Source organism: Lepisosteus platostomus, chromosome 7, assembly GCF_059453375.1.
Source record: "Lepisosteus platostomus isolate fLepPlt1 chromosome 7, fLepPlt1.hap1, whole genome shotgun sequence".
Taxonomy (NCBI): domain Eukaryota; kingdom Metazoa; phylum Chordata; class Actinopteri; order Semionotiformes; family Lepisosteidae; genus Lepisosteus; species Lepisosteus platostomus.
In genome coordinates this window covers 17,309,059-17,324,371 of record NC_142617.1, presented here as the reverse complement: position 1 = coordinate 17,324,371, position 15,313 = coordinate 17,309,059, and the positions used below count along the sequence as shown (strand labels likewise).

The 15,313-nt window shown below is 37.2% G+C and overlaps 1 protein-coding gene across 3 annotated transcripts in view; it reads left to right on the top strand.

Annotated features, from left to right (window-relative positions):
* LOC148658414 (microtubule-associated tumor suppressor candidate 2-like) overlaps nucleotides 1–15,313 on the top strand; it is a 209,368-nt gene that overhangs the window by 76,260 nt on the left and 117,795 nt on the right. For all 3 annotated transcript variants that reach the window (XM_088639561.1, XM_088639559.1, XM_088639560.1), the window contains 2 exons: nucleotides 7,587–9,973; nucleotides 10,804–11,062. In XM_088639561.1, coding sequence (XP_088495687.1) covers nucleotides 7,862–9,973; nucleotides 10,804–11,062 — 2,371 coding nt within the window. In that variant the 5' untranslated portion in view covers nucleotides 7,587–7,861. The remainder of the gene's footprint in view (nucleotides 1–7,586; nucleotides 9,974–10,803; nucleotides 11,063–15,313) is intronic.

The following is a 15,313-nucleotide window of genomic DNA, read 5'->3' as shown; positions in this document are numbered from 1 at the left end:
GTACCCTTTTCACATTAGGGAATAAGGTTGAAGAACCTTGTACAGTATGTATGAAGAGAAGCACAGCCTCTTTAAGCCTTTATGAAAGTGTTGTAAGTGGATAATGTTTAATGAAATTAAAATAATGACATCCTGTAGCTCTCAAGGAACATAGATGGCCATTCTTCACTGACCTGAACTGACTAAATAAACTCCCATGTGTTCCAGGTCTTTACAAACTAATAATTTAAGGGGTGATCTCTAAAACCTACTGGTCTATGGATCTCCAGTACTAGAGTCAGCTATCCTTGAAGTACAGTAATAAAGGGCAGAAGAAACAAGATGGCAGATAAGGAGTTATGTGTCTAGAGCTGAACCATTTCTGGGCACAGTGTTGTATAACTAGATAATACCAGATGCAGTTGTCTGGTTCGCTAAGGTGAAGGAAAATCAAGTTCAGGAACTCCAGAGATTAGCAGCTAGTAAGTTTACGGTTATTATTTCATGGCAGTGGAGAATCATCAAGGGAAATAACTCTCAGTTGAAACAATCAGGATGTGGGGCAGCTTTACAAACAGGACAGGTTAGGTATTATTATTATTGTTATGATTAACTAGTTATTTATTTTATTACATGTTCCTGAAAGTGTGTTTTGCCAACCTCTTAATCACTGTGTGACAAAACCTTGTCAGTTTTGAGTGGTACATTCACATTATGTAGTGGAGGAAAAATTCAGAGATATACTAGCTCAGCTTTCACATGGCCTGGTTTGATCATGAATGTGCTAGAAAGAAACAGGTGACATTTTAACTTATTGATCAATCCTTGTTAATTCTTATGGAGTCTCTTACAATTAAAAGCACATTATTTTGAAAGCTCAAAATGTTTAGTTAAAAGGTGTTTAGTGGAAAATAATGCAGCAAGACAATTGTGCAGTCTTCCTTCTGTTTCCTTCTGATTAAAACTGTGGACAAATGTCTTTAATACACAAATGTAGCATCATGAACTCTACCACCACTGAATTAGTAGAACGATTTTCTCTTTAAAACTGACTAGACGGTATTGACTATTGAGTATGGCTCAGATGGCGAAAAAATACCACTGCCAGATACAGACTGAATTTTTGGATACAAATGCTATTGTTATTATTGTTGTTATTTCTAATATCTGAAGCACAGATTGTTGTTTTTTATTTATTAATTAAGGAAGAAATGATGACTGAGAGTGGCAGAAAAAGATTATGCCATCTTTATAATTGTTTTTAAAAAATTACAATGAAAACTGGGGATGCCTGATTCTCTTCTACCCCATTATTAGATCTAGTCAGATTGCACCCCAGTAGTGCCTCACTCTCCTTGAGCAGAAAAAGTACATTGTGAAATGAGATGGATATCAGCCTTTTACTGTAAATTGAGAACTGATCTGTATTATTGTGTTAATCATGGAAAGGAAAATGTGAAAGCTAACAGTCACTTGACTGTTATGATATTAAATGTGAAAACTAAAATTAGATTAATATTAATACTAAAAGTAGAGGGATCTTATTTAAGATCACACAAAACAGTTAGTCAGTTCACACTAATATACTTCCAATATAATGAGGACACTATAGTACAAGGATATTTGAATATTGTTTTGTAATTATTTCTTCAATGTATTACATTCCAAGCACTTTTGAGGAATGCGCAGAGAAAGCTGAAGTGATCTTGTGGCTGATTTACTCTTTCATATTTTCATCATTTACTTTTTGTCAGTGTTCTCCACACATGGCTCCTACCATCTTGTACACAATGTCATGTTCTTCCTCTCCAGCTTCAGACTGGAGTGGTGTCCTGCTGCTGTACCATCTGGAAAATGAGTGATTTGCAAAAGTCACAGCTGTCTCCATAGATAAATGCAAAATTATAAAGAAAAAAATACCTTTTTTTCTACCCTTGAAAATTTCTTTCTGGTGCATCTGAAGAAAATCCACTTCAACTGCGGATCAGAAGTCTGAAAGGGACAAAGTGTGTGGAGAATGAATGTTGCACATTTCCTTGGCCTGTTGCTGCACTGCCACCCATTGCCCATCACAGGAGGCATGAGGAAAGCAGACATGCATTAAACTACAAACGTTTACTCTAGGGCCACTGTCTGACACTCGCTTTGACTTTAATAACTTTGGCTTTGATGTTAAAAGGAGTCTCCAAACTTTTTTCAGGATTACATTTGGTTCATGACTGTAATAATAAAGTCAAAGAAACTGAAAATACTTTGTCTGTGTACTGTGTGTTATATTTTACAGTATGTGTACTTTGTGGGAAAAAAAAGGAAATATAAAGAAGAAAGAGAAACACAGCAGACATGACCCAGTAAAGCGAGAGTAAACCTAAATTATTATAGGCTGTTAAGCAAAATATAACACTTTTAACACTGAGAAAGTGTACCACAGATGTGGTGCTGCTTTCTCATCCATGGTGCGGAGACTGACCTTCTCAGTCAGAAAGCCTGCATCAGCAAATCTCAGATTGAGTTTTATACTATACTCAGGCAATAAGCCGTTACAATAATCAGGTATCAAGAAGACCCTTCAATGTCTGTGTAACCAGGTGAATCTTAAAGTCCATTCTTAATTTCACGGGGATCCAGTGAAATTTACAGAGTATTAATTAGCATACGGACCACAGAATTCTGGATAAAATGAAGCTACTTAGTAATTTTGCAGATAACCAGTAAGTAAGGCATTACAGTAGTCTAATCTTAATTAAATAAAAGCATGTATCTATATTTATGCATCATCTAGGCAGAGCAAGTCTGTACAACCTTCTGTTTTGGCCTACATCACTGTAGTTGAGCCCTGTCTCTTCAGAAAGCATTGGAATCGCTCTTGGCTCTGTTAAATGTCATCCAGTGTCAGGGGCTAGAATACCATGGACATAAAGGCTCTTTCATTCATTAGGAACTTTAGGTTAAGAAGAAAAGAATGTTTTCTGTTTTTTTTTTCCTTACTAAAACTGCCATTTGATAGAACCTGTTGAGCACTTCCTCAGGTCTGGTATGAAACCATCTGTTATTAGTTCTCAGATTTTTAATCCCTACTCCTGTCTCAGTTTTTCAGTGTTATATTGCTCATTATAAAGCTTAGTAATGACATAACAGATGTTCCAGATGTGCTTCATTATTTTTCTGTTCAGTACTAATATGCATTTTATTATTCAGTCTTTTAAAAAAACTATTATATGTACAGTATATAGCCCTTTGCTGCAGTTAACTCTAAATGTATACATTATTATGTAGAACAGATTTTGTGTAGTAATTTACAGTATGTGACACATTTTATATTTTTTTAAATGCAAGTATTTTTATATTTTTATATATTTTTTTTTTAAATGCGGTGATTTAAAAACAAATCTCCTTGTTTTAAGGATAACAGGTGAATCTGGGTTGAGGAGAGCATGAAGCAACCAAATACTGAAATCTCTCACTGGTTTATGATGAATAACACCATGATGCAGGCAGACAGGTTCATTGGAGATGATTCTCTTGGGACATGTTCTTGTACATTGTGGAGAAATGACCTACTGGAGTCGTCACAGACACAAAGTTCATAGGGGGAACCCTGGTCTGATTTTAAGAAACCATTAAGACTAATTTTCTTGGAAAAGAAACTGAAGGAGTTTTATAATTAGGGGATTTATTTCAATTTAATTAAACTAAATTGCATTACATGTGTTCTGGCAATGTATAAGTTTAAGTTAGTCACAGTCACAAAATGCCTGGACTAGAAGTGCTAGGACAACTGTCAATATCTCTGCCCTTCCATTTTACTACAGTATATAGATCAAGAGGCATGGGTGAACACTGTTTCTATGCAGTTGATTATATAGAAGATTAAACATGAGTTCCCTATTCTTCATTTATTTCCTGCCTAGTCTATTTACATCCATCCTAAGGAACAACGTTCTCCTTTGTTTTGCTGAATAAGATGACAATGTCAGACTGTCAGTGAAAACAGAAAGGTCATATCTACAGTACTGGTGTACCATAGGATGCTTGTTGCTTCTCAGCATTTTCAAAAAAAGCTGAGGGTAATGTCACATGAATAACTCTTGACTTAACACTTAACCTCTTGAAATAATAATGACATTATTTTAAACAATGTAGAATCACAGCTACCTTTTAATACAATGGTTTGTCTCCAGAGCATGGTTATTTTGTTCCTAAAACAAATTGAGATGCACTAGCTGGGACAAAGGGAATTGCTAGTGAAAGTAGTAAAGGTTGTCAGGCAGTTTTGAAATGTTTAATGATATTGCTGTGATTAAACATAAATTCCTCATTTTACGAACTACATTCTTTTTCTGAGAAATTTATTTACTGTGTAGAAAACCAGTTGCATTTTGCGGCAACTGTGTCCTGATTTTCTTAATTCTGTCAATGTATTCACTTTAAATAAATTCAACTTTATTTGAGATCACTCAAATCCATATTGTATATTCACACAAGAGTTTCAGCAAAGTTTTGTCTACATTGTAGTTGTAGTTCACTGTACATCTTGGGTTGGATTTTGGAAAACAATATCTGCCTTTGCAGCTCAGTTCTTTGTTTACAGAGATAGACTTGTGAGTTGCAGTGTTTTCAGAAATTCTATTCTTGTGGACTTAAAATAAAAATTGTGTGTGTCACTGACAGCTCAATTTAGCAGCAAATTGTTAATGGCAGTCATGATGCAGTGTTAGACGAAGGTTCTGATTTTCTCAAATTTAAGTTAAAAGGGCTTCTTTCTACATGATTTCAGGCAATGAAATTTAATTTGTATATCATCTGATTTTACTTTACTATAGTGGAAGTATAATTGCAGACAACTAGATGTTTTCAAAAACCTTGACATTGATTGTTTTTGAAGACCATGCACTGGTTTTAGATGCTAGACTACATTTAAAAAAAGATAAGAAATTGGCAAATAATTGAGGAAAAAAAGAACTTGAAATGGTTCTTGCACGTGTCTGCATTGGAGTCAAGTAGTACAGTAGTTTTTAAAAGCACTTTTCACAAGCATGCCTCTAACAGATAGCTTCCAATGTGCTTGCTCTACATTTAGCAATGTCGATTCAGTTGTTCATTTGTTTGTCACCAGATAGAATTAAAAATAAAATTTGCTTGTGTATGTCTGAGCAAAGAGTTCTTAGACGACGAAAAAAAGGAATAAGGTTTGGTTGCACTGAAAAACAAACCTTTTGATGTTATTTTTTCAGTAGCATGATTTACCACGTTGTAAATTTCTCCAAGTTAAACATTTGTCTAGATTTTGCATTGGTTTATACCACTGTGTACATACAGTATGTAGTAAATCCATTCTTCATTTTGTAACCTTGATTTTGTCATGTTTTGTCGATTATTTATCTGCACCTGGTAATATTGAGACACACATTAAAGGATTATGTGGGTTTTGTCTTATGGTTCTACATACATATAAGGATCGACATTATTGCTTAAAAAAATGCTTAAGTGGGAATTGTTATTAGACCTATAATCCTGGTCTCAGTGGGAATCACCAGAGGTTTCAAACAGGATTCTTCAGCTATAATGAGACAAGGCTGATGAGGCTTATAAGCTGAATATATAGGAGAGCTTTACTAAGATTATATCTCTGTGAGGGCAGGAAATCTGCTTTGCGTCTTTGGATTTATCTGTGTTTTAAGCAGCATATTGTTTTCCTTGAGGGAAGAAATTAATTGCATTTTTTTCTTTTGTCACTTTCATTGCCAAGGGTCTTTGTTCTCTTACTTTAAGACCTCAGGGATGTATAGTGTCTTGCAAAAGCAAAAGCAAAAGCAAAAGCAAAAGCTGCTTTAAAGTTGGGAGTAGTGATGCTTTGAAGTTGCAATTAATATTTGTTATATACTGTACTGTACACAACCTACTCCACACATTCTGATGATAAAAAACAAATAGATAATGTGAAAGAATTAGTTGAATAGCTTCTGTGTGTGTGCAATAATAGTGTTTCTTATGATTTCATAATAAAAACAACTGTTTCTGTGAGGTTCTGTGGTCAGTTGGTAAATGTAAAATACTCAAACATGAAAACCCTTCAACGCAAGGTTTCAGGTTATAAAATCAAGTTTTTGAAAAGCACAGATCAGGAGAAGGGTACAAAAATTATTTAAGTTTCTGAATAATCCCTGTGAGGATAGACTACTCAATCACCTAGAAATGGAAGGTTCATTTTAAGTTAAAAAAATCATAGAAATTAAAAAAGAATTAGAACATAAAAAAGAAAATTATATTGTTACATCAATGGAAATAAATTGTTTTATTTTCATAACCATCTCATTTACTTATCACCTATCTGCCACAAAACAAGATACTGTCTCACCTCGCCTTGCTTGAACTAATGAGTCCCATGCATCTTGTCTTGCTTGAGAAGGTATCTGTCATATGTAAATTGCTGCATTTTCCAGAGCCCAAAATATTCTGAAGCTCAGATTGTTCCTTATTTCGCCATGCATATGTTTATGTGCACATGTACATCTGAAGAAGGCTCCATAGCTATAACAGTTCTTTTGTTTTTCCTTTTGATTTGATACAAGATTTGTAATACCATTTGATTATATTACAGGTAACAAGTATCCTACTGAATGACATACATGCCATTAAATGTCTGTTAAACATTGTTTTGTAAATTTGGCTACAAGTGGCCAGTTTCTGCACTAAGAACACTCAATAGGATCTTCATTACTCTCCTTTATCTTTTCTCATCTTGCCGTCATGTGCAGCCAAATCGAGAGGTTGCCTGAAGCAGATGTCCGGTGCCTTGGTACCATTATAGGATTCATTACGGAAAAGGAAGAAATAACTCCTAAAATACCTATATATGCTTTGAAATCTCTATGGTGTTTTTATGGATAAAGAAAGTTTGGCACCTGACAGATGATCTCCCTGTGATGGCAAATTTCATCATACAGATAGAAAGTGCTACTACTGCTACTTTGGAGATGTTAGTGTCACTTGGACAAGAAGTGACAAGCACGTGGCAAAACATGTGGCTGTAAACACTGAAAATGTAGTTAATCTTGACTTTCTAACAATTATTCCCGGTAGAGTGCAACAAAGCACTAGCTTGACTGTTTGTTTTTGTTTCAGTACAAAATTTCTTGTGTCCTGGTGGTTGAGTATAATAATGTGACTATTAGACCAAACAACAGCCAAATGACAGAGGTCACACCAAAGGTCAACAATCACTATCAGTTTAACAACAAACTATGGCTAAGGATCTGCGCATGTGGCTGGAAGGTTGCCGGTTCAAATCCCATGGCCGGCAGAGGAATCATACTCCATTGGGCCCCTGAGCAAGGCCCTTAACCCCAACTGCTCCAGGAGCGCTAACCCTGCGCTCTGACCCCAAGCTTCTCTCCATGTCTTTCTGTTTGTGTCTCATTAAGGACAAGCTGGGGTATGCGAAAAGTCGAATTCCTAATGCAAGAAATTGTATATGGCTGATAAAGTGATCTTATCTTATCTTATTACTGTAGCCCTTTTTTGACCAACTGAGACTTGACACATTTGATGCTACACGATACCAAGGTGCAGGCTTCTCTTACAGATGCACTTTCTTATCATTACAGGTCACGTCAACGGGCCAGTTGCTGCACTAAGGGCACTTAACAGAATCTTCACTGCTCTCCTTTATCTTTTGTCATCATGCCGTCAAGTGCAGCCAAATAGAGAGGTTGCCTGAAGGCCGCACTGGAACACTAATTTGAGATCAAGAAAGATGTGAAATCCGACAGCCTAATCTAAGGGAAAAAGCACTCACAGTAGCCTACTGTTAATGGATTCATAGTTAGGCACAGCTGTTGGAAGCTTCTGCCGGAACAAGTGAACACCATACGGACAGAATATGAGTCTACAGGGCGAGTTAGGTGGGTCTTATGACAGCAGCCTGCAGGACAGCAGAGGAGAAATTAAAAACAACAATAAGCAGGCCTTTGTAACTTCAGGTGATGCCAATGCCAATGAAATCCCAGCAGAAGATAGTTGCAATGAGGACGGGGGTGGCACATGTAAAGGTGGGACTGGTGATACTGTAACTATCCCCCCTCTGGTGTCGCAGACCGAAGATCAGGACAAAATCATCATCTGGGGGACAGACTCCCAATGTGATGACCCAGACTTAGAGGAGTTTGAGCTGCTGGAATGCCAAGAGCTAGAGGCCTATTTGGAAGAAGAAGGTACAGGTATGTTCCTGGAGTCGGACTCTGCTTATTCTCAGCACGCTACCTGTTCTTCTCCTCAGATGGCTGCAAAAATTGAGGTAAAAGGCGACACGTGTTCTGCCCTGTCATTTAAAAAGAGAATAGCTCAAGGCCCTGGGCAAATGGCACCTGAGGTCAGCTCAGAAAATGATATAATCGTTTCCTGCATTTCTGCATCATCAACTCCCAGTAGAGGCTTAGCAAGCACACTGGACAGCTCTAGAAGAACACAAACAGTGGATCCTCAGCACACTCCACCTGAAGCACTCAGTATGACCTCGGAAGACACTCTTGCTTTTCTATCCAATGTTGCTACCTCAGTGAAGAGCAGGAGATCCCAGATGATTGCGAACCCTCCCGTTGGAAGCACAAAGCAATCTGACAATAGTGCTCAAAACCTAAACTCAAAATTTCAGTCTCAGGAAGTCCTTTATAAAACAGAAGCACAGCCAGAACAAAGGTATTCAGGCCAGAGGATAAAGATGAGCCCCTGTGAGGATCTTACAGATTCACAGACAAGTGTAACTGAGTTAACATCTGGACAGCATGAACAAAAGGCTGTAGATTCAGCCATAACAGAGGGAAAGCCCAATCCCAGTTGGAAAGATGGGTCTTGGAAGGGGCATTCATTTACTACAGCAGCATTACCGGGTCAAGGGAAGGACTCAGAAGAAGACACATCACATCAATCAGTCCAACCCAGGCCACATACTTCTGACACTGGCAGGGTGCAAAATGCATCAGGACACAGCTCAGAGGAGAGCAGAATATCCCCAAGTGCTGAAACCACAGTGCATAAAGCCAGTCATAAGGACAGTTTCAGGGTTTCTCAATCTTTTGGTATACCCACCGTTGAACAGGCTGAACTGTCTGGCAGTCTGTCATTAAAAGGACATGCAGATATAATAGAAGGCCCCACATTTGATCAGTCTAAAGGCCTTCATAAGCAGGGCTCTGGTGAATATGTTTCTGGTGATGGGGAGGTTACTATGGCAGACCCATTCACTGCTGATAAAAAGCAACAGCTGGGAAAGAAATCATGTACAGAGCCCTCATCTGAGGCCCAAACAGGAGCCAAAAGCACAGGCTCGCCGCGAAGAAGACCCCTGTCTTCACCAGGAAAAGTGAGTGCCAGAGCACAGCCCGGGGAACCTGGTAACACTTCAAAAGAGCCTGTTTTGTCTTACAATGAGAGGCTCCATCCCGCTGGATCTTCAGTGGACAACCTCCAGATGTTAAACAGTGGCCTGAAACCACCGAGCAAGGTGTGTCTCAGCAGTGGAATCCCCAAACCCATCTTACAGCATCCTAGGACCTCTCTCCTGAACCGGGGAGAAACAGAGACGAGCTCTGGGAGCAAGTTAGAGGATAAGAATGAAGCAAAGTTCCCCCCTAAGCCAAAACACGTCAGGCCCAAAATTATAACCTACATTCGCAAAACACCACAAGTCAAGCAGCTGGATGGTGCTTATGATGTTGCCACCCTACCCTCCAGGCTTTCTACCTATACCAGCCCCCTGGCCAAAGAACCAAAACCAGTGAGCGGTGATCCCAAATCCTCTCCAGTGCTTAGTGCTTCCAACCTCCTGTATGACAAGTACCGCAATGAAATGCAAAAGGGCCGTTACTACTCTTCAGGGTTAATGGTGTCTGGAATCAAGCCACCCAGCCATACAGTTCCCCACAAGATGGTCGGGAAATCGGATAGTTTCTATGGAGAGCTGGCCGATAAGCTCTTACAGGACGTGGGTGGTGGGGTAAGACATTTTTTTAAAGATTCTATTTGTATAAATCAGGGATTCTCAAACCTAGTCCTCAAAAGCCCTTCTTGTTTTATTCCCAGCTGAGAATTTCATTGTTTGAGCGTACTGAACCCTTAATTGAACTATTTTCAAAAGAAGATCTTTTTTATAGCTCAATTCCACACTCAGTCAGTGGTTTCAGAAACAGTCTGCACTAGCCAACCGAGTAATTTATTATGCAGAATTCATGTTACCCTCAAGTTGCGTAATAAATTGTTATTAGTTGAAACAATTGAAACAGTTGAAATAATTCTTAATAGGTTACTGATTGAATAATATACAGACAAAAGGTGGTATCCTACTGTATCAAGCACTTGCATGATAAGTATTCTTGGCTCTGCATCAGGCCAGTTGCTTATGTTCTAGTTGCCTGGTCATTTAATCTGTGTACCTAAATAAGAGGAGTTTTGACTCTGTGTATTTGGTAATCATAATGCCTAACCACCAAAAACAGATTTCAAAATGTTAATAATGAAATATTTAAATGTAGTTTAAGGGCAAAAATTTTTTTTTTAATAAATAAAACATGGTTCAGTTTATTGCAGTCTCCTAATGAAACATTCCCATCTCATTCATTTAGTTTGTTTAAAAAATGGTAAAATGTCACATATCCTTGAAATCGAATTTAGCCTGCTCGAAATAGAAAGAATGTTGCAGGATCATTGTGGGAGAGCTGAGCTCCACACATTTCATCTAGTAAATGTTAGCCTACATCCAGGTCTGAAGTGTTTGATTTTTGTTCTTGTTCTTAAGTGTCCCTCAAAGGTTTTTTGTGGGTTTCACAGGCAGGCAGAACTGATGTTGGACTAGCTGGACCAGGGCAGGAGGACTCTACGATTTCCCACCTCGGTGCACACGAGGCTGGTCCTGCTAGTATCTTTCGCTCCTCTATGGTCCTCAGGCCTCAGCTGGGCTTGGGTGCGGTCACCAGGTTGCCTTCTGCCAAGACCAGAATGCTGTTGGCAGGTCAGAGGTCAGCCTTGTCCTTCAACCACCCGACTCAGGCAGCCAGTCCAGCTTCCCAATGTTGTCCAGACCCCTCAGGTGAGAGAACAATGGCCAAGGCTTGATTTATCTTTGTTTGCAGTGCACAGGAAAGAGAAGAAAGAGATCTCCTTTTCTTTGTGTTTGAAAAAGACCTGACCTTGCCACAGTGGCAGTGCCTAGACCTACTGTGCATGGAAACATGAATAATGAAAAATGAATTAATCAACGTGTTGGTTTATGCAATTAATGAGCCAAAATCTGATTCAGCAGCAGCAAAAACCCATACTGTAATTTCTGTTTGCCAGTTATATAACTTATGGGAAATTTTCATGAGCATGTTTTTAAAATTGATGATAGAAAGGATGATTACTGTCCATTTAATTTATAATACCTGTCTGATTGGTGTAAGAATACACACTGTTCATTTTCCCAAGTTGCTCCCATCCTCCCAGCTCTATAAATGGGTCCAGCATTGTTGGTTAGCTCTGGACTTAATCTGTTTTTACTTTAATTCAAGTTGGCTATTACATTCACTTTCATACTGGCAATTGGCAAAGCATAATTCCTGCATTTTAGCTATTACATTTGTTCTTATTTCTGAATTAGGTTTTTCAGATTATTACCTGTCATAGCTATACATCACAATTTTTTGTTGTCCCAGTGGAAACATTTCAACTAATTAGCTAAGGCTAATTTGAAAAGCAAGCTAGAAATATTAATATTCACTTGGAGAAAATTTAAAAAAAATTGGCTAAAATAAATTAAACACATTTGTGTTTCATAATCTTTAGAATTGAGATACAGCATTAAGTATCTCAATTAAGGTGATTTACTGCCTATTTTCCATAGTGATTTCATGAAATTGCATCTAGTACACTTTCTAATGTTAGTGCCATGTCTGGCTAGAAATGAACAAGGGAAAAAAGCTGTATAGTATAAAAGTAGAACAGTATTTAAAATGTTAAAAAAATAGGTGGGATCTCTTATTTCTGCCCCTGCCATTACTTGGGGCTTTAGCTGTTATATTATTTTGAGGTTCTCATTTTATCTGGGATATGTCTCTCTTAAACTGGGATGAGCTAATTAAATTGTGACTCAAAATCAATTTTGCCATATCTGACATCTGTCTTAGCTTTGTGATTTCCTGGGGGCATTGCTTATCCCAAAATGTGATACACTAAAAAAAACATTGCCACAAGATGTTCTGTACTTCATCTGCAAGTTCCAGCATGCATGTGAATTTTAATTTTAATTTAAATTAAATTGATAATCCCATTGAGGCAGAAGAGAATTATAGAACATTTATTTGTTCCCCTGGAATTGGTTCAGACCCACAGATTATTTGACACCTACAGCACTGTACTTCCTTGTGACATAAGTGCTGACGCAGGGCAGCTTCTATAATGTTCGTGTTTCTTGATTCTTTATGGTGGAATCTCTGAAGTGCACGTACAAGTATGTCTATATATGCGCACACTCAAAGAAGGCTCCACAGCCGAAACGTTACGTTTTCTTTCTTCTCTTTTCAGCATAAAATAAACCTATTACTTGTTCCTTTGCAGCTTACGCATGCTGACGCAGCTACCCACCTGAACTATGTCTATATATGTACTGCATATATCTATTTGTTTGTATCCTCAGGTCCATCCTACTTGTTTGTGTTCTAAATTTCATCAGTCAACTATTTTCCAAAGAATTTAGGCATATCTGGGACCTGCCTTTTTTTATTATGATATCTAACCTCAGAAGCACACTGTTAATATTCATCTTATTCAAATTCAGTGGTTAAAGTGTCCAGGTTTTTTATCCAGATGTGACATGAGCCCACGGTTTTTATTATTCCGAGAAAGAGAATAGATTTTTTATTTACTTATTGGTTATAGGGTTTCATACGTTCACTTAATGCATATGTACAGTATTAAGCCCTTGTAATTTATCAGTGGGCACCCATTGTCTTTGAAGTGCCGACCTATTAAAAAATTTGAATATTTCCTTCCATTGATATTTCATGTTTGTATAACCACATGGTGAAAACGTTTCAGCTTAATTAAGGCAAATAAGGCAAATAGGCAAAATACTGCATTTACTCTATGTTCACCAGTTATTTTTTTCTCAGTTAAGTCTTCTGAACTAAAATTTGAAGAAGTCTGTTTTTGAATTTCCTGACTTCAAATTGCATTGATTTCTACCAGATTTACTCCACTTCTGAGACTATAAAAACTCCAGCATTAATTTAATCCTCAGGGCAAAAGTGGAAACATGAAATAAATCCCTGTACTGTTCACAGCTGTAACCCTGCCAGACAGAGTGACTCCAGTAGAGCCTTGTTCTCTCCTCACGATCTTCCCTCTTCTCCAAGCAGGCTCTACAGCCCGACAATGAGGGTTATTTCTTGTTTATCTATATCACAAGAAGTAATTATTAGGGTCTACAAAACCCCTAAGACTTTCTGATTTTCTATATTGTTTCTTTGTAAATACTTTCATTTTCTTGGAAGTATTTTTTAAATTTCTTAAGTATTGTTTTACTTGCATCTATTTGCAATATGTCCATGTCTGGCAGACTGAAGCGATAATTTGCATGTGTTTTTTATTGCGCATTCATTGTCCTCCATCTTGAAATTGCATTGGCTGCATAGTGGATTCAGAAGTGCGTTGATTTATATCAAATTGGTATCAATGTTCCATTTAATTTAATTAATGCAATTAATCATAGGTTCTTAATAAATTAATAGTGACGCATGAGAGTATCAGCTGAATGATTTATGGATTTTACAACCAATTGAGTGACTGAGACTTAACATGTAATGTAGTACTTTGGTCTGTTCTGTAATTTTCATATTTTAAAGAACAGCATATTAGTTTATGTAAAGGAATTTAAGCTCGGTATAAAAAGGACCTGCCTCACATGGAAAAAAAATTGTATTACAATATTGCTTCTGGAAATGCTTATTGAATCTTGTTTATGTGCTCCAAAGATTTATTGTTTATTCACACCTAACGTTGCATTTAATTATGCAGTAAGGCATTATATTTTGTAGCAATGTTTGCCATTCACATCAGAGGCAAAACAGACACAGTGCAAAGCAGTGTCAGATCCATGAGAATGTATAGGGGACAAAACAATACAGAGAGGAACTGGAAGTTGATATTTTGTGGGACACACAGACAGATATCCCTGTCCTTTTCATTATGTCTAATTATGTCTAATTCTGATTATTCTAACGATTGTAATACTTTATAGTTTCACATTTTGCTGTTTGTAAAACTAAATTTAGAGCTATACGCAGGTTCTGTCCATTCTTTTCAAATGAATATTGTTTTGTCTTACAATTATTTTGTTTCTATAATGACACGGCGCTCAGGATGTTGTAAAAACAATTGTATTTTTTCATGATTGCTCTTGTGATGCTCCTACATGACCCATTGTCCCTTACCCATTGTGAATGTTACCGAGGAGAAGCACAGGGTCAGTTTGGTTAATCAATTTGATACTCATTTTCATTATTTATGTTGCACTGTGTGCTATTTTACAATATAATAATCAACATTATTTCTTGCTATATATCAGGTATGTGCCATACAGAGGGAGTGTGTTATACAAGTGTATGATAAAAGCCAAAAGCCAAATTAAATTGCCTTGTAATGTTTAATTCTAAAATTTACAAATGAAGGCAGTTTTAAAAAAATGTTTTATCTTTAAAGCTGTCCAGTGATAATATAAAACAGAAATAGTTAAGAACCACATTTTTTCTAGACTGAAAAAAATAAATGAGGAAAGCCCTTCACTCTTCACAAATCCTTTCTCTTGAGGAAAGTTTGCTTCTATATCGATATTAAGACTTATTTTGTATTCTTACATATGGATGTTCTTGGTATTATCATTTTTTTAGCATGAAGATGTATTTTCTACACATTGCAATGTTTAATGAATCCCACTGGTCTCAAAACTGAACAGCATTCAGTGACATATTAATAATTTGTATTTTCATCAAGGAAACCAGAAGCCTGTGACTTCTTTGACACCCGACCCAAAATTGAATGTTTATTGGACACTTGTCGTCTCCCTGTAGCTTGTTGAAGTTAAAAATGACATTTAACTTTAGTGATTGTGAGGCTATTAAAGAGGAAATCTGCTTCTGGTCTCATGAAACTCAGGACAACAAGCTCAGGAAGGGGGTGTTCATTAATGGAAAAAATTCTAAGAAAAGTCCATGTGGATTATTTGTGCAGAATAATAAACAGATTTTGTTTAATCCAGGAATGTTCAAAGCTTTTGTTACAATCAATAGCATATTTGTCAAGAATG